Raw genomic sequence first — 26316 nt, 5'->3', positions numbered from 1 at the left:
GGCATGATTTATTTACACTAACAGGATCAACTTACAGTAATAGCAACACCCAAGTTAACTATACAAGAAGTCACTCGCCTTCATTTTTGTAACTACTCCTGCAACAAAGTATTTTTTAATGCAATGTTGCAATAAATCTGATCTCAAACAATGGACTGGATCTACATATCCTTATAGCAGTTGTAAAACAATAGCTGGAGAGGGTTTAGGGGGTCAACGCCCCCGAGGCCCGGTCTGTGACCAGGCCTCATGGTGGATCATGACCTGATCAACCAGGCTGTTACTGTTGGCTGCACATAAACCGACGTAGAGAACCACAGCCTGACTGATCAGGTACTGATTTTATGTGCCTGTCCAAAGCCACAGTGATTACCCGAATAGAATTTAGAGACTTCTTATGCTACTTTTGTTGAATTTAGAGACTTCTTATGTTACTTTTGTTAAATTTAGAGACTTCTTATGCTACTTTTGTTAAATTTAGAGACTTCTTATGTTACTTTTGTTAAATTTAGACTTCTTATGCTACTTTTGTTAAATTTAGAGACTTCTTATGCTACTGTTAAATTTAGAGACTTCTTATGTTACTTTTGTTAAATTTAGAGACTTCTTATGTTACTTTTGTTAAATTTAGAGACTTCTTATGCTACTTCTGTTAAATTTAGAGACTTCTTATGCTACTGTTAAATTTAGAGACTTCTTATGTTACTTTTGTTAAATTTAGACTTCTTATGCTACTTTTGTTAAATTTAGAGACTTCTTATGCTACTTCTGTTAAATTTAGAGACTTCTTATGCTACTTCTGTTAAATTTAGAGACTTCTTATGCTACTTTTGTTAAATATAGAGACTTCTTATGTTGGATATAGGTACATATTAAAGGTAATATAGCGAGTTATGCTAAGTGTAGCGAGTGTAAGGTGTCAGTGTTAACAATAACAATGACTCAGTAGAGTGTGAGAGACGAGAGAGGGGAGACATACCATCATGATGCGCTATAATAAACTTCTCTGGGGACTCTCCAGGATCAACCTGGCTATGGACATGGCCCCGGCGGCATCAAGGTATGTATACCTGTGTATCCAGGGATATTTTAACATAGGGAAGGGGAGGTATAAATGGGTTTATAAGGATATAATTTAGTCACGGGATATCAGCTGTTTTTCTTAATACTTTCACCTTTTTTTTTGATGGGGTAAAATAAATTTTGAGATCCATAACCTCTGAGAAGTGGATAATAAGGCTTTGTGGAAGAGTAATTTGATTTTCTTCCTGAAGCCATTTGAATATTTCAGGATATATGACAAATTCGTATTATATAATAGGGCTAAAAGTAATGTGAAGGACCTGGGAGTGATAATGTAAGAGGATCTCGCCTTCAAAGACCACAACAGTATATCTACCTCGTCTACCAGGATAATGATAGGATGGATAATGAGAACCTTCAAAACTAGGGATTGTAAGTTCATGATTATTCTCTTCAAATTGCTTGTTCTCTCTACGTTGGAGCTGTATAGCCCTTGTGGCTTAGCGCTTCTTTTTGATTATAATAATAATAATATCTACGTTGGAATATTGATATACACTTAACTGCCCCTTCAAGGCTGCGACATTGCAGACCTGGAGAGTGTACAAAGAACTTTCATGTCACACACAAGTACGATAAGGCACCTAAATTACTGGGAACGGTTGAAGGTCCTTGGTCTGTATTCCCTGGAACACAGGCGAGAGAGATACATGATAATATACACTTGGAAAATCCTAGAGGGATTAATACTAAACTTGCACACGAAAATCACTCCCTGTGAAAGCCAAAGACTTGGCAGGAGATGCAACATCCCCCCGATGACAAGCAGAGGTGCCACGAGTACACCGAGAGACAACACAAGTGCCAGGGGACCAAGACTGTTCAACTGCCTCTCCTCAAGGAAGGTTCCTTGATGCTGGTGTGGGGTTCTTGATTGTGGGAACTGGATCTGTGCTCCAGTTCCCTGAATTAAGCCTGAATACCTTCCACATATCCCCCCCACACAGGCGCTGTATAATCCTGCGGGTTTAGCGTTTCCCCCTTGATTATAATAATGTTTAATTGCCTCCCAGCATACATAAGGGGGATTACCAATAGACCCCTGACTGTCTTCAAGAAGGCACTGGTCAGGCACCTAAAGTCAGTACCTGACCAACCGGGCTGTGGTTCCTACGTCAGTTTGCGTGCGGCCAGCTGTAACAGCCTCGTGGTGGATCAGGGTCTGATCCACCATGAGGCCTGGTATCAGACCGAGCCGCGGAGGCGTTGACCCCCAAAACCCTCTCCAGGTACTCCAGGTTGTTGTTTGTTGGTCACTTCAGTCACCTTTTAACTAGGGGTGAAAATACACCAAAGATTACATTATCTCTTATCTCATAACTTATCACTTACATTCACTCCAAATGTAATAGAATTTAAACTGTATATAGCCACTGCATGCAGCCATGATTTTGCTTTTATAAGTATTACACCTGAGAGTAACGATAATAGTGGTCTTGTCTGCGAAAAGAAGACCTGGAGTTTACCTGGAGAGAGTTCCGGGGGTCAACGCCCCCACAGCCCGGTCTGTGACCAGGCCTCCTGGTGGATCAGAGCCTGATCAACCAGGCTGTTACTGCTAGATGTCTCCATTTTTGTGCACTGAGCTTTGCATTTCTTTTTTAAAGCTGAGTCATGTTCTCATTTTGCCTAATAAACTGTTCAACATACTGTGTTTATTATTTCGGGAGAAAAAGTATAATACTTTCGTCATTTCTGCACAGTGATGTGTTTTATGGTGTAGATTCCTTAAAATCACTCCTAGAGTAACATTTGAGTTCTTTAAATAAGATTAAAGGTTTCAAGCTTCTTAATTTATACAGTACCTTAACTTGTACAGCTACAAGTCTTCGTATGTGACTCGTGACTCCAAATACAGTTGTATTACTCAAAACTCCATATAAAATATTCCATTTAGCATTTAAAAATAATTTAAAGGAAAAAGACAAAGAGAAAATTACCTTTAACGAAGACTGAGAAGGAGTATCGTTATGTCATGTGACATGTATATGTAACATGACATGCACTATACAGTACATAACCTCTTTGGAGGTCATGTGATATGTATATGTAACATGACATGTACTATACAGTACATAACCTCTTTGGAGGTCATGTGATATGTATATGTAACATGACATGTACTATACAGTACATAACCTCTTTGGAGGTCATGTGATATGTATATGTAACATGACATGTACTATATGGTACATAACCTCTTTGGAGGTCATGTGATATGTATATGTAACATGACATGTACTATATGGTACATAACCTCTTTGGAGGTCATGTGATATGTATAAGTAACATGACATGTACTATATGGTACATAACCTCTTTGGAGGTCATGTGATATGTATATGTAACATGACATGTACTATATGGTACATAACCTCTTCAGAGGTCATGTGATATGTATATGTAACATGACATGTACTATATGGTACATAACCTCTTTGGAGGTCATGTGATATGTATAAGTAACATGACATGTACTATATGGTACATAACCTCTTTGGAGGTCATGTGATATGTATATGTAACATGACATGTACTATATGGTACATAACCTCTTCAGAGGTCATGTGATATGTATATGTAACATGACATGTACTATATGGTACATAACCTCTTCAGAGGTCATGTGATATGTATATGTAACATGACATGTACTATATGGTACATAACCTCTTTGGAGGTCATGTGATATGTATATGTAACATGACATGTACTATATGGTACATAACCTCTTTGGAGGTCATGTGATATGTATATGTAACATGACATGTACTATATGGTACATAACCTCTTCAGAGGTCATGTGATATGTATATGTAACATGACATGCACTATACAGTACATAACCTCTTCGGAGGTCATGTGATATGTATATGTAACATGACATGTACTATACAGTATATAACGTCTTCAGAAGTCCTATAATGGTACATGTTCTATATAGTATTATGAATCATCAAGTAGAGTGATAATCAGAAGGATATAACCATCAGGACAATTAATTCTGTATCAGCCTTAAAGTATTGATTTGGATGAGGTATTGACATAATGGTCTCCATAAGTTTCAGAGTCAGAGGCCTATATGAAGGCTAATTACTTAATTCCTCGACTCAAAATTTACCATATATGTTAAAAGAAGTTGGTATTCAGTTTGCTAGGTGTATGATAGCTGACCTTTAGTCTTTAAAACTCATTAAATCCTGAAAAGCAGCTTGGTAATACTGAGACTCGGAACAAAACATATCAATAATAAAACAAAGGTTAACATATTTGACTCTTTAATATTTGTTATGACTTGAGGAAACGAAGTTTTGTCCATAATTTGTTTTCACTTTATGAAATAACGGAAATGTTAGACAATGTTCATTTCGCAAGCTTAGTAACATTTCTTTAACATTTGAAACATTAATTCTGTCATATTTAAGTGAGGGATTGTTATGTATAATTTTTTTATATAAAAGTTTCTAATTAAAAATTAACATTAACGTAACAGTTACTATATTTTAGTTTTAATGTAAATGGTGAATGGTTGTGTAAAATACTGAACATTATTAAAGCATTTATTCATGTGTATTTATATGTAAGTACTATATCTCAGGCTGCAGTCAACAGTGGCAGAACCAGCATCCTCGGGAAGAGTTTCACACAGGGAACGCAACATCACCAAGAAAGAGGAATCAAAATCTTTTGTCATGAATATTTTTCGTGGGTCAGCTGTGACTGAACAAGCCATTCCTTTCCCAGATATACTCACCGAGGAGCAGAAAGAGACACTGGAAATGCTTATTGGACCTACAGAGAAGTTCTTTCGAGTGAGTACTTTGCTTCATGCTTAAGGATAATTGTTATTACAGTATGCAATACTTGTAAATAGTCTTCAAGTAGACTTCAGAACTGGCAGTCCAGTTCATCACAGTACTCGTAAATATGTATGTGTAGGTACAGGTACGCATAAGTATACAATTACGTATTATACGTAGTGTAAATTACCTAGGATAACCCAAAAATGTCTGACTTATTTTTATTGGTAAACTGTATGCTAAAAAAGGAGGGTGATGATAGTAAATAAAACTAGGCAATGAAAAATAAAACATCAGATTGGAAATTGCAGTGATACCTCGAGATACGAACTTAATTCGTTCCAGAAGGCTGTTCGAGTGCCAATACCGAACGAATTTGTTCCCATAAGGAATAATGTAAATTAGATTAATCTGTTTCAGACCCCTAAAAATACACTTACAAAAGCACTTACATAAATACACTTACATAATTATTCAAGTTTTCAGCTGATCTTATCCCGAGGTACCACTGTACAGTGGACCCCCGGTTAACGATTTTAATCCGTGCAAGAGGGCTCATCGTTATGCGAAATAATCGTTATGCGAATCAATTTTCCCCATAAGAAATAATGGAAATAAAATTAATCCGTGCAAGACGCCCAAAAGTATGAAAAAAATTTTTTTTACCACATGAAATGTTAATTTTAATACACACAAACTGAAAAAGGCATGCACAATTACATGACACTTACTTTTATTGAAGATCTGGTGATGATTGATGGGATGGGAGGAGGGGAGAGCATTATCTTCTTACTGTTTAGAAGGGGAATCCCCTTCCATTAGGACTTGAGGTAGCAAGTCCTTTTCTGGGGTTACTTCCCTTCTTCTTTTAATGCCACTAGGACCAGCTTGAGAGTCACTGGACCTCTGTCGCACAACAAATCTGTCCATAGAGCTCTGTACCTCCCGTTCCTTCAAGACTTTCCTAAAATGGGCCATAACATTGTCATTGAAATAGTCACAAGCACGGCTTGCAACAGCTGTGTCAGGGTGATTTTCATCTATAAAGGTTTGCAGTTCAACCCACTCTGCACACATTTCCTTAATCTTTGAAGTAGGCACAATGGATTCCACAACTGGCATAGGCTTCTCAGGGTTAGCCCCAAACCCTTCAAAATCTTTCTTAATTTCCATACTAATTCCCACCCTTTTTACCACAGGGTTGGCACTAGAAGCTTTCTTGGGGCCCATGGTCACTTATTTTCCACAAACAGCACCGAAAACACTGTAATAATACGAAATATTCCGAGTGTATGCTTGGATGTTACCGCGGAGGCTGGCTGGTAAACAATGGGACGGCCGGCACATGTGAGGGCACATTGGACGCGTCTCGGACGAAAATCGGTATGCGGGTTTTTAATCGGTATGCGGGGCAAAAATTTTGCGATAAAAGTAATCGTTATGCGGAAAAATCGCTATGCGATGCCATCGTTATGCGGGGGTCCACTGTATTTGGGAACAGATGGATATGTGAAAGATGAGGTGAATCATAGAATAAACAAAGGAAACAAAACTAGGCAGAGTGAAGAGGCATCTGTGGAAAGAGAGAAGTTTATCAATCAGTGGATGCTAAAAACGTAAATACACTGGAGGATAATGGTACCAGCATTTGTACAGATATGAGGTATGGTCTTTGAATGTTGCAGTGAGGAGGAGGCTGGAGGCAGCAGAGATATGTTGAAGAGCAGCGTGCAATGTGAATGTTATGAAGAGAGTGTGGAGTGAAGAAAATTTTAAATTAGATGTTGTGTGGTAGGAATGGTAAAATTCAATGATCGGATGGTTTGTGAGATGGTTTGGTCGCACAGAAAGGCTGATCAAGAGGGTGTATCTGTAGAATTATCAAAATCAAAATTTAGTGCTTCCTCATAAACATAATGATACTCTTTCATAATATTTGATGTTCAGTTTATACAACTGCATTTTCTTCCCCCTTCCTAGACAAGAATTAGTAATAGATGACTGTCAATGAAAGGTTTCACTCAGTCTCTGAAACCAGTCATTTCTTGCAGGAGTGTAACGACGCAGCCAAGAACGATTCCATAGAGGCGATAGAAGAGCAATCAATGCAGAGTTTGCGAGAGTTGGGTGCTTTTGGTCTTCAGGTTAGTATGGGGTTCAAGTTGTACAGCCTAAATAGTACATCAGTGGATGTTTCAGGCACTTCTGATTTTGTGTGCAATGTTAAAATTTCAAATTGTGGGTTTGTTAATTCAGAGTTGTGTAGTGGAAAGTTGAACTGTTTGACAGGTTGATTTCATTCTCTGTACTTGTGCTATGTTTTATTCCCAGGTGTTATGACTTGCTGGTTTATTGTTCCCCTGTGAATATAATAATAATTAATAATAAGTCCTGTAAGTGTGTAAAGGTAGAAAGTTGAATGTGAACATAGAAAAGAGTAAGGTGATGAGGGTATCAAATGAAAAAATTGAGTATCAGATTGGAGAGGAGGAGTATGGAAGAAGTGAATGTTTTCAGATATATGGGAGTTGATGTGCCAGCGGATGGATGTATGAAGGATGAGGTTAACCATAGAATTGATGAAGGAAAAAGGTGAGTGGTGCATTGAGGTATATGTGGAGACAAAAAACATTATCTATAGAGGCAAAGAAGGGAATGTATGAAAGTATAGTGGTACCAACACTCTTATATGGGTGTGAAGCTTGGGTTGTAAATGCAGCAGCGAGGAGACGGTTGGAGGTGGTGGAGATGTACTTTCTAAGGGCAATGTGCGGTGTAAATATTATGCAGAGTATCCGGAATGTGGAAATTAGGAGGTGTGGAGTTAATAAAAGTATTAGTCAGAGGGCTGATGAGGGGTTGTTAAGGTGGTTTGGTCATTTAGAGAGAATGGATCAAAGTAGAATGACATGGAGAGCACATAAATCTGTAGAGGAAAGAAGGCAGGGTAGGGGTCGTCCTCGAAAAGGTTGGAGGGAGTGGGTAAAGGAGGTTTTTGTGGGAGAGGGGCTTGGACTTCCAGCAAGCATGCATGAGCATGTTAAATAGGAGTGAATGGAGACGAATGGTATTTGGGACCTGACGAGCTGTTGGGGTGTGAACAGACTAATATTTAGTGAAGGGATTCAGGGAAACCAGTTATTTTTATATAGCCAGACTTGAGTCTTGGAAATGGGAAGTACAGTGTTGCCTGCACTCTAAAGGAAGGGTTTGGGATATTAGCAGTTTGGAGGGATATGTTGTGTATCTTTATACATATATGCTTCTAAACTGTTGTGTTCTGAGTACCTCTGCAAAAACAGTGATTATGTATAAGTGAGGTGAAAGTGTTGAATAATGATGAAAGTATTTTCTTTTTGGGGATTTTCTTTCTTTTTGGGTCACCCTGCCTTGGTGGGAGACGGCCAACTTGTTAAAAAAAAAAAAAAAAGTCCTGTACCTTATTAAGTGAAGATACATACATACTCTGACTTTCAGCTTGAATTGCAAGTTATTTTATATAGTATATAATACTTACACGTGCATTGTACCTCATCCCATAAAGCCATGGGGGGGGGGAATGCTTGATAAACTACTGTGTAATGCAGCATTTGGTTTTCGCCAGGTTCCAGTAGAGTACGGTGGTGTGGGCCTCAATAACACACAGTATACTAGACTTGTGGAGATTGTTGGGTACAACGACCTGGGTGTGGGCATCACTCTAGGAGCTCATCAGTCCATCGGATTTAAGGTACATATTTGTAGCCTACTCAACATTTTTCACCCTTTTTTCTATAGCCTTGATGCCTTTGAGTGGGGTACCTTGATGTTGGCACAACAAGTTCTTGATTCAAGGCACTGGAGTTGCTGCCCCCTTTTCTGAAACCTGATTACAGCACGTAGTTGCCAGGTGTATTGTGACTTTTGGGTTTACTACTTCACCATGATTATAATATACTCCTGATCATCTTCGTATAATACAATGTGTGTATCCCATGCCTTCACTTGGAGGTCCTTATATACTGCACAACTGTAATGTATTAGGTAAAGGGATACATGTGCAAATAATGCTGAGGCATTAAAAAAAGTTAGTGACTGGAAAAAAGGTTCTTACTTTCCACGTGTATTTTTTCTCCATTTACATCATTTCTCTCATTTACATCAATGACCTACCAAATGCATCTAATCTCCTAAACCCATTTCATTTTCAGATAACACTACTTATGTCTTCTCTCACCCAAACCCAACTTTACTAACAGACACTGTAAATGCCGAACTGCTAAAAATATCTACTTGGATGCCTACCAACAAACTTATTCTCTATTTAGACAAAACCTACTTTGTGCTATTTGGAAACAGAGTTTCAAATGTACAGCTAAACATAGTGATAAATGGTTTACCCATTTCTAGACACAGGTCAAATTTCTAGGTCTCCACCTTGACTGCAGTCTCATATTTCATACATACACCAAATTTCCAAGAAAGTCTTCAAAACAGTAGGCATCCTTTAAAAGATATGGTACTATGTACCCCAGTCAGCTCTTCTAGCTTTGTACCACTCTCATTTACCCTTACCTCACTTGTATTTGTGCATGGGGATCAACCACAGCAAATCACCTTAAGCTGCAGTGCATTTGATTACTAATTCCTGCATTAGACAACACACTCCACTTTTCAAGAGTCTTAACTTGCTTAATACACAAAATATCCACACTTATTATTGTGCCTACTACATACACAGAACGCTACTCAAATATAAATCCTCCTCTCAAACTCCTTGATAACTATAACAGAACACACAGCCATAATACGAGACACAAGTCACTCTCTGATATCCCTCATGTCCATCTCTCCCTAAGCAAAACTGCTATGCACATAAAGGGCCCAAAGATCTGGAATTCATTGCCAGAACACACTAAAGGACCCCTGTCTGCAAATCAGTTTAAGGACCTACAGTACTAAGAAATCACCTCATCACCTTAAATTAACTAGACAAACCATACCTAATACCTACCAGTTACTCAAAAGCTGCTCATATTGTTCTGAGGATTGCCCAACCACTTACCTACTACTACAGAATTAAGATGTGTAAATTTCATTGTTTTAAATAGTACTAAATTGTAATACACCATATTGTAAATTGTTTTAAATTGTTCTATTGTAATAAACTAATTCAATAGTGTAATTATTCTCTACTAGACTTATCAAAGCCATGTAGCATTACCTAATAGAATATTCAATTCTCTTGTACTCACTGTAACTTATCTAATGACCATATGAACTATTATTGCCTTCCTAATCTTAAGTTAATTTTTAAGTTTGCCCAAAATGCTCTGCATACAAAGGGGCTTTTGGCATGTACACCCAACTATTATATAATATTTTGAGACTCTGATTGCGGGTTCTATCCCCGCCCGTGGTATGGTTTATTATGTTCCTCTGTACAACCATGTATCATGTCAAAATAAACTTCTTATTCTAATGCTAAAAATGCCTTACTCTGCTGCATGTGATCTGGTGAGAATTGTATAAAATATCTAAATGATCTAATACAGAAATCAGCCACACATAGGAGGAAGAAACTTAGGATGATGTTTTGGTTCAACTGAGGCCATTAACTAGTCACACAGTGTGTGTCTTGCCCTTTGGTGTCTTAGTCTTACCCATGTATGCTATCATAATATGTTTTATTTGTAGTAAGTTTTAAAATAGTTTTTTCTTCCAAATGTGTCGTAAATAATTATAAAGGGAAATTTCAGGAATGCCTTGGTTATGGTTAGGTAATCTGTAAGCATATTAAGAACAGTACTGTAATTAAGACATTTGTTGAAGGATTCTCTCTTATGCTTTGGATCAAACTTGATTACCTCCCATTCCCAGGCACTGTATGTTCCCTGTGTGTTTATTGCTTCCCCATGAATATAATAATAAATTACTTGGTAGTGAACTACAGTTTATACACTGTTTTTGTTATTATTTTAGTTTCCAGGTAGTCTTTGTAACTGTAATAGCTTTGGTACATGAATAAGACATGTGAAAAACTCTGGTATCCACATTTTTGAGAAGTTTTACCTGCACAGAAAGTTTTTTCAGTTGAACATAGAGGAGTAAAATACTAGAGGCAGTTGACCAAGAGAGTGAGGTGTTGTGTTGAGTTCCTCAGTCTTGATAAAGATGGAGAAGCAGATTTGAGGTATTCATTTCCTCAACCTTGATAAAAGTTGCTCATTTTCATAGCAATGTTCTCCCTGTATGTAGCTGAAGAAGCCTGCCACATCGTTGAAACATTTTGCAACTAAAGATACCACTATGTTACATTGTGTCTTTTTTTTTTTTTTTATTATTATTATTATCACACTGGCCGATTCCCACCAAGGCAGGGTGGCCCGAAAAAGAAAAACTTTCACCATCATTCACTCCATCACTGTCTTGCCAGAAGGGTGCTTTACACTACAGTTTTTAAACTGCAACATTAACACCCCTCCTTCAGAGTGCAGGCACTGTACTTCCCATCTCCAGGACTCAAGTCCGGCCTGCTGGTTTCCCTGAACCCCTTCATAAATGTTACTTTGCTCACACTCCAACAGCATGTCAAGTATTAAAAACCATTCGTCTCCATTCACTCCTATCAAACACGCTCACGCACGCCTGCTGGAAGTCCAAGCCCCTCGCACACAAAACCTCCTTTACCCCCTCCCTCCAACCTTTCCTAGGCCGACCCCTACCCCGCCTTCCTTCCACTACAGACTGATACACTCTTGAAGTCATTCTGTTTCGCTCCATTCTCTGTCTTATTCATCTTTTCTTTTTTTTTTTAACCCTTAAACTGTCCAAGCAGATCTACGTTCACATGCGTAGTGCTCCAAAAGTAGATCTATTTTTTTTTTTTTTTTTTTTAAATGTAAAAAAAGAAACGATCTACTTTTTTTACATACTTTCAAATGTTGAAAAAACGTAGATCTATGTTTGGACAGTTCAATGGTTAAACTCTGGCCATCTCCCGCCAAGATAAGGTGACCTGAATAAGTAGAAATTAAAGTCTTTTTCTTTATACATTTAGTAATTTATACAGAAGGGGTTACTAGCCCTTTGCTTGCATCATTTTAGTTGCCTCTTATGACATGCATGGCTTACAGAGGAAGATTTCTTCTTCACTTCTGCATGGAGATTCTTCTATTTGTAGGTATTATATACCATTAGTATAATAGTAATACATCTGTACTCTATTAAGAAATGGTAAAATCTGCTTTCACAGAAAACAGTAAAAATGTCCTCTTCTTTCTTTCGATAAACCGGCCGTATCCCACCAAGGAAGGGTGGCCCAAAAAGAAAAAAAACTTTTTCTTTTTAAATTTAGTAATTTGCACAGAAGAGGAGGTTACTAGCCCCTCGTTCCCGGCATTTTAGTCGCCTCTTACAACATGCACGGCTTATGGAGGAAGAATTCTGTTCCACTTCCCCATGGAGATAAGAGGAAATAAACAAGAACAAGAACTAGAAAGAAAATAGAAAACCCAGAGGGGTGTGTATATATATGCTTGTACATGTATGTGTAGTGTGACCTAAGTGTAAGTAGAAGTAGCAAGACTTACCTGAAATCTTGCATGTTTATGAGACAGACAAAAGACACCAGCAATCCTACCATCATGTAAAACAATTACAGGATTTCGTTTTACACTCACTTGGCAGGACGGTAGTACCTCCCTGGGCAGTTGCTGTCTACCAACCTACTACCTACAAGTAAAAATGTCTTATTTTGTTATTTTTTTTCAGGGGATCATGATTACTGGCACCCCAGAGCAAAAGGCCAAGTACCTTCCGAAGGTTGCTACTGGGGAACACATTGCAGCGTTTGCCCTGACTGAACCCTCAAGTGGATCAGATGCTGGTTCTATTAGAAGCCGAGCTGTACTCGCAGAAGATGGTTCTCACTATGTACTTAATGGCTCTAAAATCTGGATTAGTAATGGTGGCTTGGCAGAAGTATTTACAGTGTTTGCACAAAGTCCGTTTACAGATCCAAAGACAGGTTAGAATTAGTATGTAATTCATCCTAGAGATAAAATTAAATGAACCTAATTCATATGAAATATGAATAGAGTGCAAATGCAGTTGTGAAGTCCATAGTATGCATAGCATTGCAATGTAATTACAATAATAATAGGGACGTAAAGATTACATGCTTTTCTGACAATTCATGTGGAATACTGTACATACTTTACACCTACTCTGCTTGGTGGTATTGATTTCACATGATCTTGATCTTTGTTATAACATTGGGATCATAATTTTTTTTTGTAGGTACACTTATTATTTTTATTACTTTTACGAATTTATTGCTATATTTTCTTCCTTTAAAAGTTTAACACAACATCCACCTCTCGCTGAGGTATGAGTGACTTATGACATTTCACTCAAAAACGATCTAACTTTATTTCTCCTATGTGCAAGTTATTTGTGTATTGAGCTTACTCAATGGTTTTTGTATTTCAGGATTAAAAATTATAATTTGTAACTTCAAGTAAGTTGTACTGATGTTGCCTTATAGCTACTTTCTTCCATGGATTAAAACCCAGTTGCTACATAACACCTACGGATTTTGCAGTTCCCTATGAATATAATAGTAATTTGTGAACCCAAAGAGTAGCTCACTGTTTGAAAGTAATTCATTGCACTTAAGATAAGATAAGATTTCGTTCGGATTTTTAACCCCGGAGGGTTAGCCACCCAGGATAACCCAAGAAAGTCAGTGCGTCATCGAGGACTGTCTAACTTATTTCCATTGGGGTCCTTAATCTTGTCCCCCAGGATGCGACCCACACCAGTCGACTAACACCCAGGTACCTATTTGCTGCTAGGTGAACAGGACAACAGGTGTAAGGAAACGTGTCGAAATGTTTCCACCCGCCGGGAATCGAACCCGGGCCCTCCGTGTGTGAAGCGGGAGCTTTAGCCACCAGGCCACTGGGCCACCGGGCCACTTACTTTGAAGTTGTATCATGTACTTGTAGAAATAAAGATTATAATCATTATTTTGATTATTATTATTATTAATATTTTCTTGAAATATAATATCAATTTTCCCTCAGTGAAAACTGCTTTTATTGGCAGGTGTAACTAAGGACAAGGTGACAGCATTTATTGTGGAGCGAGCGTTTGGTGGCGTTTCTCATGGACCCCCAGAAAAAAAGATGGGGATAAAGGCTTCCAATACAGCCGAGGTCTACTTTGAGGACACAAAAATTCCCGTGGAAAATGTTCTTGGAGGACCTGGTAATGGATTTAAGGTAAAAGTAATGATTAATTTTGTGTTTTGGAATTTCATATTTTAGCTGGGCTGGATGAAAGGGTGGGTCAGTATGGCAGCTGCCCTAGGTGCAGACCTATAAAGGGTGCCAAAAACACAAAAGCTGGAAAAATAAACTTTCAAAATGTACTATGTACTAAAAATTCCATACCTGGAGAGGTATTCCAGTGAGCCTGTGCCCCTACTGCCCAGTCCCTGACCAGGCCTCCATGTGAAGCAAGTTGAAATGTTGTGTTATGTTCAATGTATGAAAATAAACTAAGACTTATACAATTTATCTTTATTAGGTCTGATTGAAAATCAGATTTCTCTGCCTCCAAACAAGCATTGAATAAAGATTTCAACGAATATAGGTACTATTTGTAAGAAGAAAAACGAAACACTATCATACACGCTATCATGTTAGGCCTGCCAATTTGTTTCTGCTTTGTACTGGTGTTTAAGCTCTGATTTGTTATTTCTATTACTATCTCATTATGAATAATTGCCTTACATTTGTAATATTATACTAACTTATTTGTTATTATTAATTTATTTTAGGTTGCCATGGAGATCTTAAATAATGGGAGGTTTGGTATGGCTGCTGCTATGACTGGTACAATATGTTACTCATTCAAGAAGGCTCTTGACTTTGCCACTTCCAGAACACAGTTTGGTCAACGTATTGATAGCTATGGAACTATCCAGGTAAAGACTTGCTTTGTAGCAGTAACTTGTTCTCTTATCTTAATGTAAATAAATGTTCCAAGTGGAATGCTTTACTTTATCTGTCTTGTCTTGTCTTTTCTGTTTTTATGTCTTCTTGTTTATCTAGCAGTGTGTGTAAACGTAGAAAGTTGAAAGTGAACATAGATAAGAGTAAGGTGATGAGGGTATTAAACGATCTAGATAAAGAAAAATTGGATATCACATTGGAGAGAGGGAGTATGGAAGAAGTGAATGTTTTCAGATATTTGGGAGTTGACTTGTCAGTGGATGGGTTTATGAAGGATGAGGTTAACAATAGAATTGATGAAGGAAAAAAGGTGAGTGGTGCATTGAGGTATCTGTGGAGACAAAAATCATTATCCATGGAGGAAAAGTAGGGAATGTACGAAAGTATAGTGGTACCAACATACTTGTATGGGTGTGAATCTTGGGTTGCAGATGCTGCAGCGAGAAGGTGATGGAAGCAGTGGAGATGTTCTGTCTGAGGGCAATGTGTGGTGTAAATATTATGCAGAGAATTCATAGTGTGGAAATTAGGAGAAGGTGTGGAGTTACTAAAAGTATTAGTCAGAGGGCTGAAGAGGGGTTGTTGAGGTGGTTTGGTCATTTAGAGAGAATGGATCAAAGTAGAATGGCTTGGAGAGCGTATAAATCTGTAGGGGAAGGAAAGCAGAGTAGGAGTCGTCCTCAAAAAGATTGGAAGGAGGGGGTAAAGGAGGTTTTGTTTGCGAAGGGGTTGGACTTCCAGCAAGTGGCAGTTTGGAAGGATTTCCAAACTGTCGTATCTGAGCGCCTCTGCAATACATAGTGATTATGTGTAAGTGATGTGAAAGTGTTGAATGATGATGAAAGTATTTCTCCTTTTGGGGATTCTCATCCTGCCTCGGTGGGAGACAACCGATGTTTCTTTAATTTCTTATTCATTTTTGTCGTAAATTAATTGGTAAAACTCGAGTCAAATTTTATTTTGTGAAAAAGTTCAACCTGTTGCTGTTTTTATACATGTGCAGTAATTAAGGTCTTAACAATCCTTCAGTATATATTATTAACAGTTTTACTTTCATTCTTGCAGGAAAAGTTGTCTCGCATGGCAATGTTGCACTATGTGTCAGAATCCATGACATATATGATCTCTTCTAACATGGATGCAGGATCCAAGGATTATCACTTAGAAGCTGCTATTTCTAAAGTTAGTACAGTATTTGGTGTAAGATGTTTCATCTGTAACATTTTTGTTTGATTTTTTTTGTTTTTTTCCGTCTCTTAGCTGTCCCAAAATATAACTTGTGCATGTCTCTTACCTGTTCCAAAATATAACTTATGCATGTCTCTTACCTGTTCCAAAATATAACTTGTGCATGTCTCTTACCTGTCCCAAAATATAATTTGTGCATGTCTCTTACCTGTCCCAAAATGTAACTTGTGCATGTCTCTTACCTGTCCCAAAATATAACTTGTGCATGTCTCTTACCTGTTCCAAAATATAACTTATGCATGTCTCTTACCTGTTCCAAAATATAACTTGTGCATGTCTCTTACCTGTCCCAAAATATAACTTGTGCATGTCTCTTACCTGTCCCAAAATATAACTTGTGTATGTCTCTTACCTGTCCCAAAATATAACTTGTGATTTTTTTTTTTTTTCCCAACAAGTCAGCTGTCTCCCACCGAGACAGTGTGACCCAAAAAGAAAGAAAAATTCCCAGAAAAGAAAATACTTTCATCATCATTCAACACTATCACCTCATTCACACATAATCAGTCTTTGCAGAGGCACCCAGATACAACAGTTTAGAAGCATATGTAAAGATATATAACATACCCCCCAAACTGCCAGTATCCCAAACCCCTCTTTTAAAGTGCAGGCAACATTGTACTTCCCATTTCCAGAACTCAAGTCGAGCTATATAAAAATATCAAGTTTCCCTGAATCCCTTCACTAAATATTACCCTGCCCATACTCCAACAGCTCGTCAGGTCCCAAAAACCATTCGTCTCCATTCACTCCTTTCTGGAAGTCCAAGCCCCTTGTCCACAGAACCTCCTTTACCCCCTCCTCCAGCCTTTTCGAGGACGACCCTTACCCCGCTGTCCTTCCCCTACAGATTTATACACTCTCCATGTCATTCTACTTTGATCCATTCTCTCTGAACGACCAGACCACCTCAACAACCCCTCTTCTGCCCTCTGACTAATACTTTTAGTAACTCTACACCTTCTAACTTCTACACTCCGAACTCTCTGCATAACATTTACATCACACATTGCCCTTAGACAGGACATCTCCACTGCCTCCAACCGTCTCCTCGCTGCAGCATTTACAACCCAAGCTTCACACCCATATAAGAGTGTTGGTACCACAATACTTTAATACATTCCCTTCTTTGCCTCCATGGATAATGTTTTTTGTCTCCACAGATACCTCAACACACCACTCACCTTTTTTCCTTCATCAGTTCTATGGTTAACCTCATCCTTCGTAAACCCATCCACTGACAAGTCAACTTCCAAATATCTGCAAACATTCACTTCTATACTCCCTCTCTCCAATGTTATATCCAATTTTTTTTTTTTTTTTTTTTTTTTTTTTTTTTTTTTTTTTTTTTTTTTTTTTTTTTTTTTTTTTTTTTGTGAATATATGGTATACAATGCTGACAAAATGGAGAATTTGACATATGTGCCACATCTGGATATCTTTATTGTAGAAGTTTCGCCATCCAGTGGCTTTACCAATACAAATTCAAGGACACAATAGGAAGACAGTAGAACTACAGTGATACCCCGAGTTTTGAACTTTCATTCCAGAAGACTGTTCAAGTGCTGATACCAAACGAATTTGTTCCCATAAGGAATAATGTAAATTAGATTAGTCTGTTTCAGAACCCCAAAAGTACACTTACAAAAGCACTTACAAAAATACACTTACATAAGTGTTCAAGTTGGGAGCTGTTTGAAACTCGAGGTACCACTGTAACTTAAAAAAAAGAGCCTGTTGTAATATACTTGGCTTCAGAAGAATAAAATTGAATATTATTTTTTCCATGTAGTGCTTTGCATCTGAAGCAGCCTGGACAGTGACAGACGAGGCTATACAGGTCATGGGTGGCATGGGCTTCATGAAGGAAACGGGCCTTGAGCGAGTGCTGAGGGACCTTCGTATTTTCAGGATCTTTGAGGGAACAAATGATATTCTCCGTCTCTTTGTTGCTTTGACTGGTGTGTGGCATCCTTAATGAAACCTGTGAATGTATTAAGTTTATTGTTGATATTAAGATTTCTTTATAGTACTATATACAGTGAACCCCCGGTTAACGATATTTTTTCACTCCATAAGTACGTTCAGGTGCCAGTACTGACCGAATTTATTCCCATAAGGAATATTGTGAAGTAGATTAGTCCATTTCAGACCCCCAAACATACACGTACAAATGCACTTACATAAATACACTTACATAATTGGTCGCATTCGGAGGTAATCGTTATGCGGGGGTCCACTGTATTATAGTAATGTTTGGAAAGCTTGTGAATAATTATTTTTAACAAGTTTCTTAGAATTATTTAATGGTTACCCAGGATTTGAATAAAGGTTAAAATAAAAATAGTAATCAGGCTTAAATATAATAATTGCATGACAATTTTCTTTTAAATAATGTTTCAGTATTTTTTGCTTTTATTAGGGCTTCAGTATGCCGGTGGGCATTTACGTGAACTTCAGCAGGCCCTGAAGAATCCCGCTGCCAACATGGGTCTGATTCTGGGTGAGGGCACCAAGAGAGCCAAGCGGGCCATTGGTTTCACCAATAATGGCACCATTGAAGGCATCCATCCTAAGCTATCTGACTCTGCCTTGCTTCTAGGAAGAGTGAGTGCAGCCATTACACATTCCAGTCTCCAGAGTCTGTTTAGCCAGTTTTAGTACTTGCGTTTATCCTTAAAAAACAAAAAAAAGCCTTTCCTTGGTTTTAGGTTGTGTAAGTTTTGATATGCCAAAGACAACAAAAAGGCACAACACCCTGACTGAAACAATACATAAATAACCCATATACAGTGGACCCCTGCATAACGATATTATTTCAATCCAGAAGTCTGTTTGGGTGCCGTTATAGACCGAATTTGTTCCCATAAGAAATATTGTGAATTAGATTAGTCCGTTTCAGACCCCCAAAAATACACCTACAAAAGCACTTACAAAAATACACATACATAATTGGTCGAGTTGGGAGCTGATCGTTATGCGGGGGTCCACTGTATATGAGAGAGAAGCTGATGAAGCTATATACAGTGGACCCCCGCTTTACGATCACCTCCCAATGCGACCAATTATGTAAGTGTATTTATGTAAGTGCGTTTGTACGTGTATGTTTGGGGGTCTGAAATGGACTAATCTAATTCACAATATTCCTTATGGGACCAAATTCGTTCAGTACTGGCACCTGAACATACTTCTGGAATGAAATAATATCGTAAACAGGGGGTCCACTGTACTTCCACTACCAACATTACCACTACCACCACTACTTCTTCCTCTTTCTGTCCCATCCCTTTCCCCCTTGCCTATATATATTGGCTCCCTCACTCTGTGTTAGTGTGATTTGTAAATGGTCCAAGTTAGACCAAAACATCGTCAGGAGCTTCTCTCTCCTATGTGTGGGTTATTTTTGTATTAATGTGCCAGTTTTATTTAACAAAATTAGTTTCATGAAATAAGTGCAGAAGGTTTCTTCTGATCAGTAATAAATCTGCTTAACTTTATTGGGTTAAATTTGCATAGTGTAATGTTTGTGCTCATAACACTTGTGTGTCCTGTAGATCACTGTAAAAAAAAAAAAAAAATTGGGTGTTCGGTATCCAAAGCCTAAATAACTAAATCTTACTCTCCTAGTTAGTTTCTCAGTCCTTAAATGCTAATCAATCTTACCTGGAGAACAGTTTGGATGGATTTTTGTATGTGTAGATACCAGCTTCCTCGTTATGGAAGAAATTGGGAAATTTAAATACTGTTGTTCATGTGATTATTTCTTAGTGCCTCATCTGATTAGCTTTAATACTTCACTGCTAACAATTTGAGTGTAAATTCTGAGCAGCTAACTTTCGCTAGCATGCTATTTTATCAGTCATAATCCTGGAGTTTAGGATATTGGCAGTTTGGAGGGACATCTAAACTGTCGTATCTGAGTGCCTCTGCAAAGACAGTGATTATGTACGAGTGATGGTGAAAATATTGAATGATGATGAAAGTTTTTTCTTTCTCTTTGGGACACCCTTTCTTGGCGAGAGACGGCCGACGTGTTTAAAAAAAAAAGATCCTGCCATTCTCCATAGGGAAATGAAGCAAAATTCTTCCTCCATAAACCATGCATGTCGTAAGAGGCAACTAAAATACTGGGAAGAAAGGGCTAGTAACCCCTTCTCCTGCATAAATTACTAAATTTAAAAAGAAAAACTGTAGTTTTTCTTTTCAGGTCACCCTGCCTTGGTGGGATATAGCCTATATGTTGAAAAAAACAAATCCTGCCATATACACTTAACATACCTTCTCTTCTTTTTCTATATTTTCCCATTACTTTTATATAAAGGAATCATATGTATATATACTCTTTACCAATCCTTGTACACACACACTTCTTTCATATGTATATTGAATAAAAGTACCAGTCAGTCCTATTTTCCTCCATCTGTTTTCAGATTATAAGTTTGAAAATAGGTTATAAAAGTGCTGTAGTATTCTGTATACATTATGAATGCAATTAGTGAAGGAGAAATTTATCTTCTTAAAAATGCTATTTCAGCAGTATATCTTTTGTAATGAGTGTTCTCTACAAAATACAAAGGCACAATACAGTTACTAGAACAATACACACATAAAACCCACACATAGTAAGAAATTTATGATGGTGTTTCAGTCCAACTTGGATCATTAACTAGTCTCACACACACTGATAAAAGTCAGATTGAAATGTTGTCATAAGTTTGTTTGTCCTGTGTGTGGGTTGTTTGTGTAATGAGTGTTCCCTGTTGCACATTATCATCCTGAAGAAGCTCTAAACCTGTGGGGGCCATACAGCACCTGGAAATGGGAGGCAGTTATGCTTGATCTGAAGAGAGAGTTGCTTGAAGAACTTAGGTCATGAGTCCTTCACCATTATCAAGCTTTCTCCTCCTCATTCTTGAAGGGTAATGGCTCTGTGCAGATAACAGCTCTCAAGTGTCGTGAATAAGGAGTAAGCACAACAGACCATTATGAAGCTGGAATGTATACTTGAAATTATTCCTCTTGTGGAGTGAAACCTTGGTTAGGTTTCCATGGAATATGATAGGTATAAAGTGCCCTTGCAGCAGCTGCTTTGCTCCTCTTATATATTTGTAATGCTTAGGTCAAATTGGACTGAAATATTTTATTATAAGCTTTGTATTTTTGATCTTATGTAAATCCTATCAGTGAAATATTAATATTTTTGAACAGGCTGTCGAGGCATTTGGTTATACTGCGGAGGGTCTCTTGATGAAGCATGGCAAGAGTATCATTGACCAGCAGTTCCTCCTTAATCGCCTGGCTAATTCTTGCATTGACCTCTATGCCAGTCTGGTGGTTCTCTCCCGGGCATCCCGCTCTCTCAACTTGAATCTTCTATCCTCTGATCATGAGGAGAAGATAGCAAGAGTTTGGGTGAATGAGGTTGGTAGAATTTCAGGTTTATTAAAGTGTGTTAAAGTAGATCAGTGATTATCTATTGATTGCTTACAGTCTCTGTAAAAAAAAAAAAAACCTTTGCTGCCAAAAATATCTGAAAGTTAATTTATAAAATACTGTAAATAAACAGCTGAAGGATCTTTATTAGGGAACTTACAAGATACAAAATATCAATATCTAATAATTTGACCTTTTGCTTTCATTACAGTTCTAATCCTTTCTGATTGATTCCTAATCAGTGATAAGTTTTTTTTTTTTTTTTTTTTTTTTTCAATGCACAACAATTTTTTTTTTATTGAGACTGTATTTGGTATATATCATTTTGTGGTGGCCTCATTCATACAGACACTGAACATTTAATTGGGAAAAGGAATGTGCAAACTCATTTTTTTCTTATAAAGATGTATCTTCAGTATTAAAGGTTGGAGGGAGGGGGTAAAAGAGGTTTTGTGTGCGAGGGGCTTGGACTTCCAGCAGGCATGCGTGAGCGTGTTTGATAGGAGTGAATGGAGACAAATGGTTTTTAATACTTGACATGCTGTTGGAGTGTGAGCAAAGTAACACTTATGAAGGGATTCAGGGAAACCGGCAGGCCGGACTTGAGTCCTGGAGATGGGAAGTACAGTGACTGCACTCTGAAGGAGGAGTGTTAATGTTGCAGTTTGAAAACTGTAGTGTAAAGCACATTCTGGCAAGACAGTGATGGAGTGAATGATGGTGAAAGTTTTTCTTTTTCGGGCCACCCTGCCTTGGTGGGAATCAGCCAGTGTGTTAATAATTAAATAATTGTATTAAATATTTTTGTTATGAACATAGTAAAACCAGAAACTTCTCTTTCCATTTACAATTTACATTTTGAAGCTTGTTATTTTATTGGATTTAAAACCTATTGACAATATGAGGGCCGTTAGGTATGCATGGAACCTGTACACCAGTCAGAAACACTCCCCAAAATTGGTATTAAAGTACATACTGTCTCAGCATACAGCATATACACACAAAAATATGTTTTTACAGGCTTAGGATGCTATAGTAATTGAATTTTAATATTTTGGGTGTTTGGGTTTAAACAGAAAAATAATGTTAAAGGAAGGCAAGATGCAAATTAAATGCTTGAATGGGAATTACAAATTTCTTTGCAGGCATCTGATCGTATTCAGCTGAACCTCACTGCTGTAAAATCAAGTGTCTCACAGAAGAACTTCAGTGACCTTGAAGCTATTGCCAAGGAGCTGTCTTGCCATGGAAATATTATTGCTGAAAGACCTCTGGGTTTTTAAGGCTTGATTTCTTAAGCAAGTTATGTCAAAATACGTAGTACTGTATCTTGATATGTTCAAATTCTTGTAGAGAACTATTATAGATATATAGATTTTTTGAGCAATCTGCTGTATAGAATAAACTGTACATACATATTTTATGAGACCATATATTATTCATGACTTAAAATTTTAAGTGTTTTTTAGTGACATATGTGGTTCCTGGGCAGTCTGCCATAGCCTAAGCATATTTTATTTTTCTTCAATTATTTTATTTGCTAGCTCGAGAGTATGACAAACATACCACCTGTTAAGCAAACCATACCACGATTTCGTGAGTCATACCACCTGTTGTGTTAAGTAGCTGGGATAAAGCTTAGTCCTATTATTCCAGAGAATGGTTCTGCCCATATATTTTTCTGTTAAATTGGTAGCTTCCCATTGTATATTCTTGTATATTCTACTGAAGGTAACTAAACTTTTCCACAACACTATCAGTATTCTCTAAATACTCTACTTGTTGTTACTCTTATTCAAATTATTATAGTGGTAATTCTGACGATGTTACCAATGAGTAACAGAGTGCTATACGTTGTACCCTGGATAACACATATATTGTGATATCTAATACAGCACTTCAAGAGCTTTAATGATGCATATACAGTATGTGATTCGACAGGGTTTTTTTTATTTTATTTAATACTGTACATACATTAGTTTGACTGATAGTTCCTAGTGGAGAATTTTCAGTAATTGCCAATACAATGCAATTTAGACTAAGATGATATGTAAATAGGTAGTAAATTGATAAGCGAACAAAAACCCAGGGAGGCACTGCGGCCCTTTCATAGGAGTTTGAAACAGAAGCCCTATTTTTTTTTCTTTCTCTCATGAACATGTAAGATGGCTGGTAAAGCTTACAAGCTTCTACTCATGTTCACTATATACTTAGTGTATTTCCTTTCTAATTTAAGAGGCCGGGTCCAAGGGAAGGCCGCTGGGTCAATGATTCCTTGAACCATTAGCAGATATTAATGCTAATTAGGAATTGCTGTCAGGGAGATATCTCAGAGTTTACCATATATACTGCTGACCCTTCTCTCTCATTCATTTCCAGATGGTAACGGTGTGTAATTTAACAGTAAGTGCCATACTTTAGAGGTCTATCATGTTTGATAATGAAAGTGTGCTTATTAGACAAAATAATTTTTTATAGGTAATGAGTATGGATGTTTTGAAAAAAAATGGTGTAGCATTTCCTCTAAATACTATTAAGTAAATTACACAAGTTGCATTGTACAATAGTTGTTGGCACTACAGACTGATAGCACTAACATCCTATATCATAAAATTCTTTGAGAAGGCTCTAAGAAGCAAGATAGCCAACCATCTAGATACCCATCAGTTACACAAACCAGGGCAACACGGGTTTAGAGCAGGTCGCTCCTGCCTGTCCCAGCTACTGGACCACTATGACAAGGTCCTGGATGCTGTAGAGGATAAACAAAATACAGATGTAGTATACACAGACTTTGCAAAAGCTTTCGATAAGTGTGACCATGGTGTAATAGCACACAGAATGTGGGAAAAAGGAATAACAGGAAAAGTTGGTAGATGGATCTACAACTTCCTGACAAATAGAACACAAAGAGTAATAGTAAACAGAGTAAAGTCCCAGGCAGCCATGGTAAAAAGCTCTGCTCCACAAGACACAGTACTCACTCCCATTCTATTCCTCATCCTCATTTCTGACATAGAGATGTAAGCCATAACTCTGTGTCTTCATTTGCGGATGACACCCGGATCACCATGGCAGTGACCTCCATTGAAGACACCGTGAGACTCCAAGTGGACATCAACCAAATCTTCGAATGGGCCACTCAAAACAATATGAAGCTCAACAAGGAGAAATTTCAACTACTCAGATATGGAAAACTTGAAGAAATTAAAAATATGTCAGGGTATACCACAAATTCTAACCATACAACCATACAGTAGAGCGGAAAAGTAATGTGAAGGACCTGGGAGCGATAATGTCAGAGAATCTCACCCTTAAAAGATCACAGCAATGTATCTACCTCATCTGCTAGGATAATGAGAACCTTCAAAACTAGGGATACCAAGCCCATGATGATTCTCTTCAAATCACTTGTGATCTCTAGGCTGGAATACTACTGTACACTAATGGCCCCCTTCAAGGCTGCGACATTGCAGACCTGGAGAGTGTACAAAGAACTTTCACAGCACACACAAGTGCGATAAGGCACCTAAACTACTGGGAATGGTTGAAGGTCCTTGATCTGTATTCCCTCGAACGCATGTGAGAGAGATACATGATAATATACACTTGGAAGGTCCTGGAAGGATTGGTACCAAACTTGCACACGAAAATCACTCCATATGAAAGCAAAAGACTCGGGAGGAGATGCAACATTCCCCCGATGAAAAGCAGGGGTGCCACAAGTACACTGAGAGACAACACAGTAAGTGTCCAGGGCCCAAGACTGTTCAATTGCCTCCCAGCATACATAAGGGGGATTACCAATAGACCCCTGGCTGTCTTCAAGAAGGCACTGGACAGGCACCTAAAGTCAGTACCTGACCAACCGGGCTGTGGTTCATACATCAGCTTGCGTGCGGCCAGCAGTAATAGCCTGGTTGATCAGACCCTGATCCACCATGAGGCCTGGTCTCAGACCGGGCTGTGGGGGCATTGACTACCGAAACCCTCTCCAGGTAAACTTAAAGGTGCAGATTCCCAGCAGGACCATACACCATAGTTTGGGTCAAGCCAGTCACAACATTGCCAGCATTTTTATTCCTGCATTGCACTAACTGCTAGATCAACCAGGCTGTGATAAAGCCCTGAATTGCAACATCCCCCCCTAAAAATGATTTTTTTAAAACTCGGCATAATGATCTTCTGATGAATAAGACACATATGCAACAGTGAGACACCTGTGCAACACTTCATTACTGAAATGTTTAGCCTGCTCAACAGGCTCCTTCAGTTGAATACTGGAATCAGCAGTAGTGTAGTTTTGAAGTTGTCAGTCTGTCACCCTCGGTGGGAAGTGGTCAGTCCCTCAAGTTTGACCAGCCGATCAACTCTGCCTACATCCATATGTATATTATTAGTCTTTCAACGCACCAGCTGCATCCCACCAAAGCAGGGTGGCCCAAAAAGAAAAACAAAAGTTTCTCTTTATAAATTTAGTAATGTATACAGGAGAAGGGATTATTAGCCCCTTGCTCCCAGCAATTTAATCGCCCTTTACGACATGCATGGTTTACAGAGGAAGAATTCTGTTCTGCTTCCCTGTGGAGAATAAATACAAATCTATAATATAAATCTGCCAATGTTCTTCCCTCAACACCATGTGTCATTGTTTTCTCTCCATTTGCATCATTTCTACTTGTTTATTGTACATTTTTAGAAAAATACAGTAGTCACATAATTGCATTGACTTTGATTAACCACATTTAGAA

General features: G+C 38.0%; 1 protein-coding gene across 1 annotated transcript; it reads left to right on the top strand.

The window, feature by feature from the left end:
* Positions 1-938: 938 nt before the first annotated feature.
* On the top strand, positions 939-26288 carry Acadvl (Acyl-CoA dehydrogenase very long chain). The gene is made up of 12 exons (XM_070104042.1): positions 939-1060; positions 4682-4895; positions 6935-7027; positions 8488-8613; positions 12636-12891; positions 13974-14149; positions 14710-14856; positions 15950-16066; positions 17925-18093; positions 18555-18739; positions 21341-21553; positions 22711-26288. The coding sequence occupies exons 1-12, from the start codon at positions 984-986 to the stop codon at positions 22846-22848; spliced, it is 1911 nt and encodes a 636-aa protein (XP_069960143.1). The 5' UTR covers positions 939-983; the 3' UTR covers positions 22849-26288.
* The last annotated feature ends 28 nt before the right edge of the window (positions 26289-26316 follow it).

Source organism: Cherax quadricarinatus, chromosome 89 (genome assembly GCF_038502225.1).
Source record: "Cherax quadricarinatus isolate ZL_2023a chromosome 89, ASM3850222v1, whole genome shotgun sequence".
In the NCBI taxonomy this organism is placed as follows: Eukaryota; Metazoa; Arthropoda; class Malacostraca; order Decapoda; family Parastacidae; genus Cherax; species Cherax quadricarinatus.
This window is presented reverse-complemented; position numbering and strand designations above follow the sequence as displayed.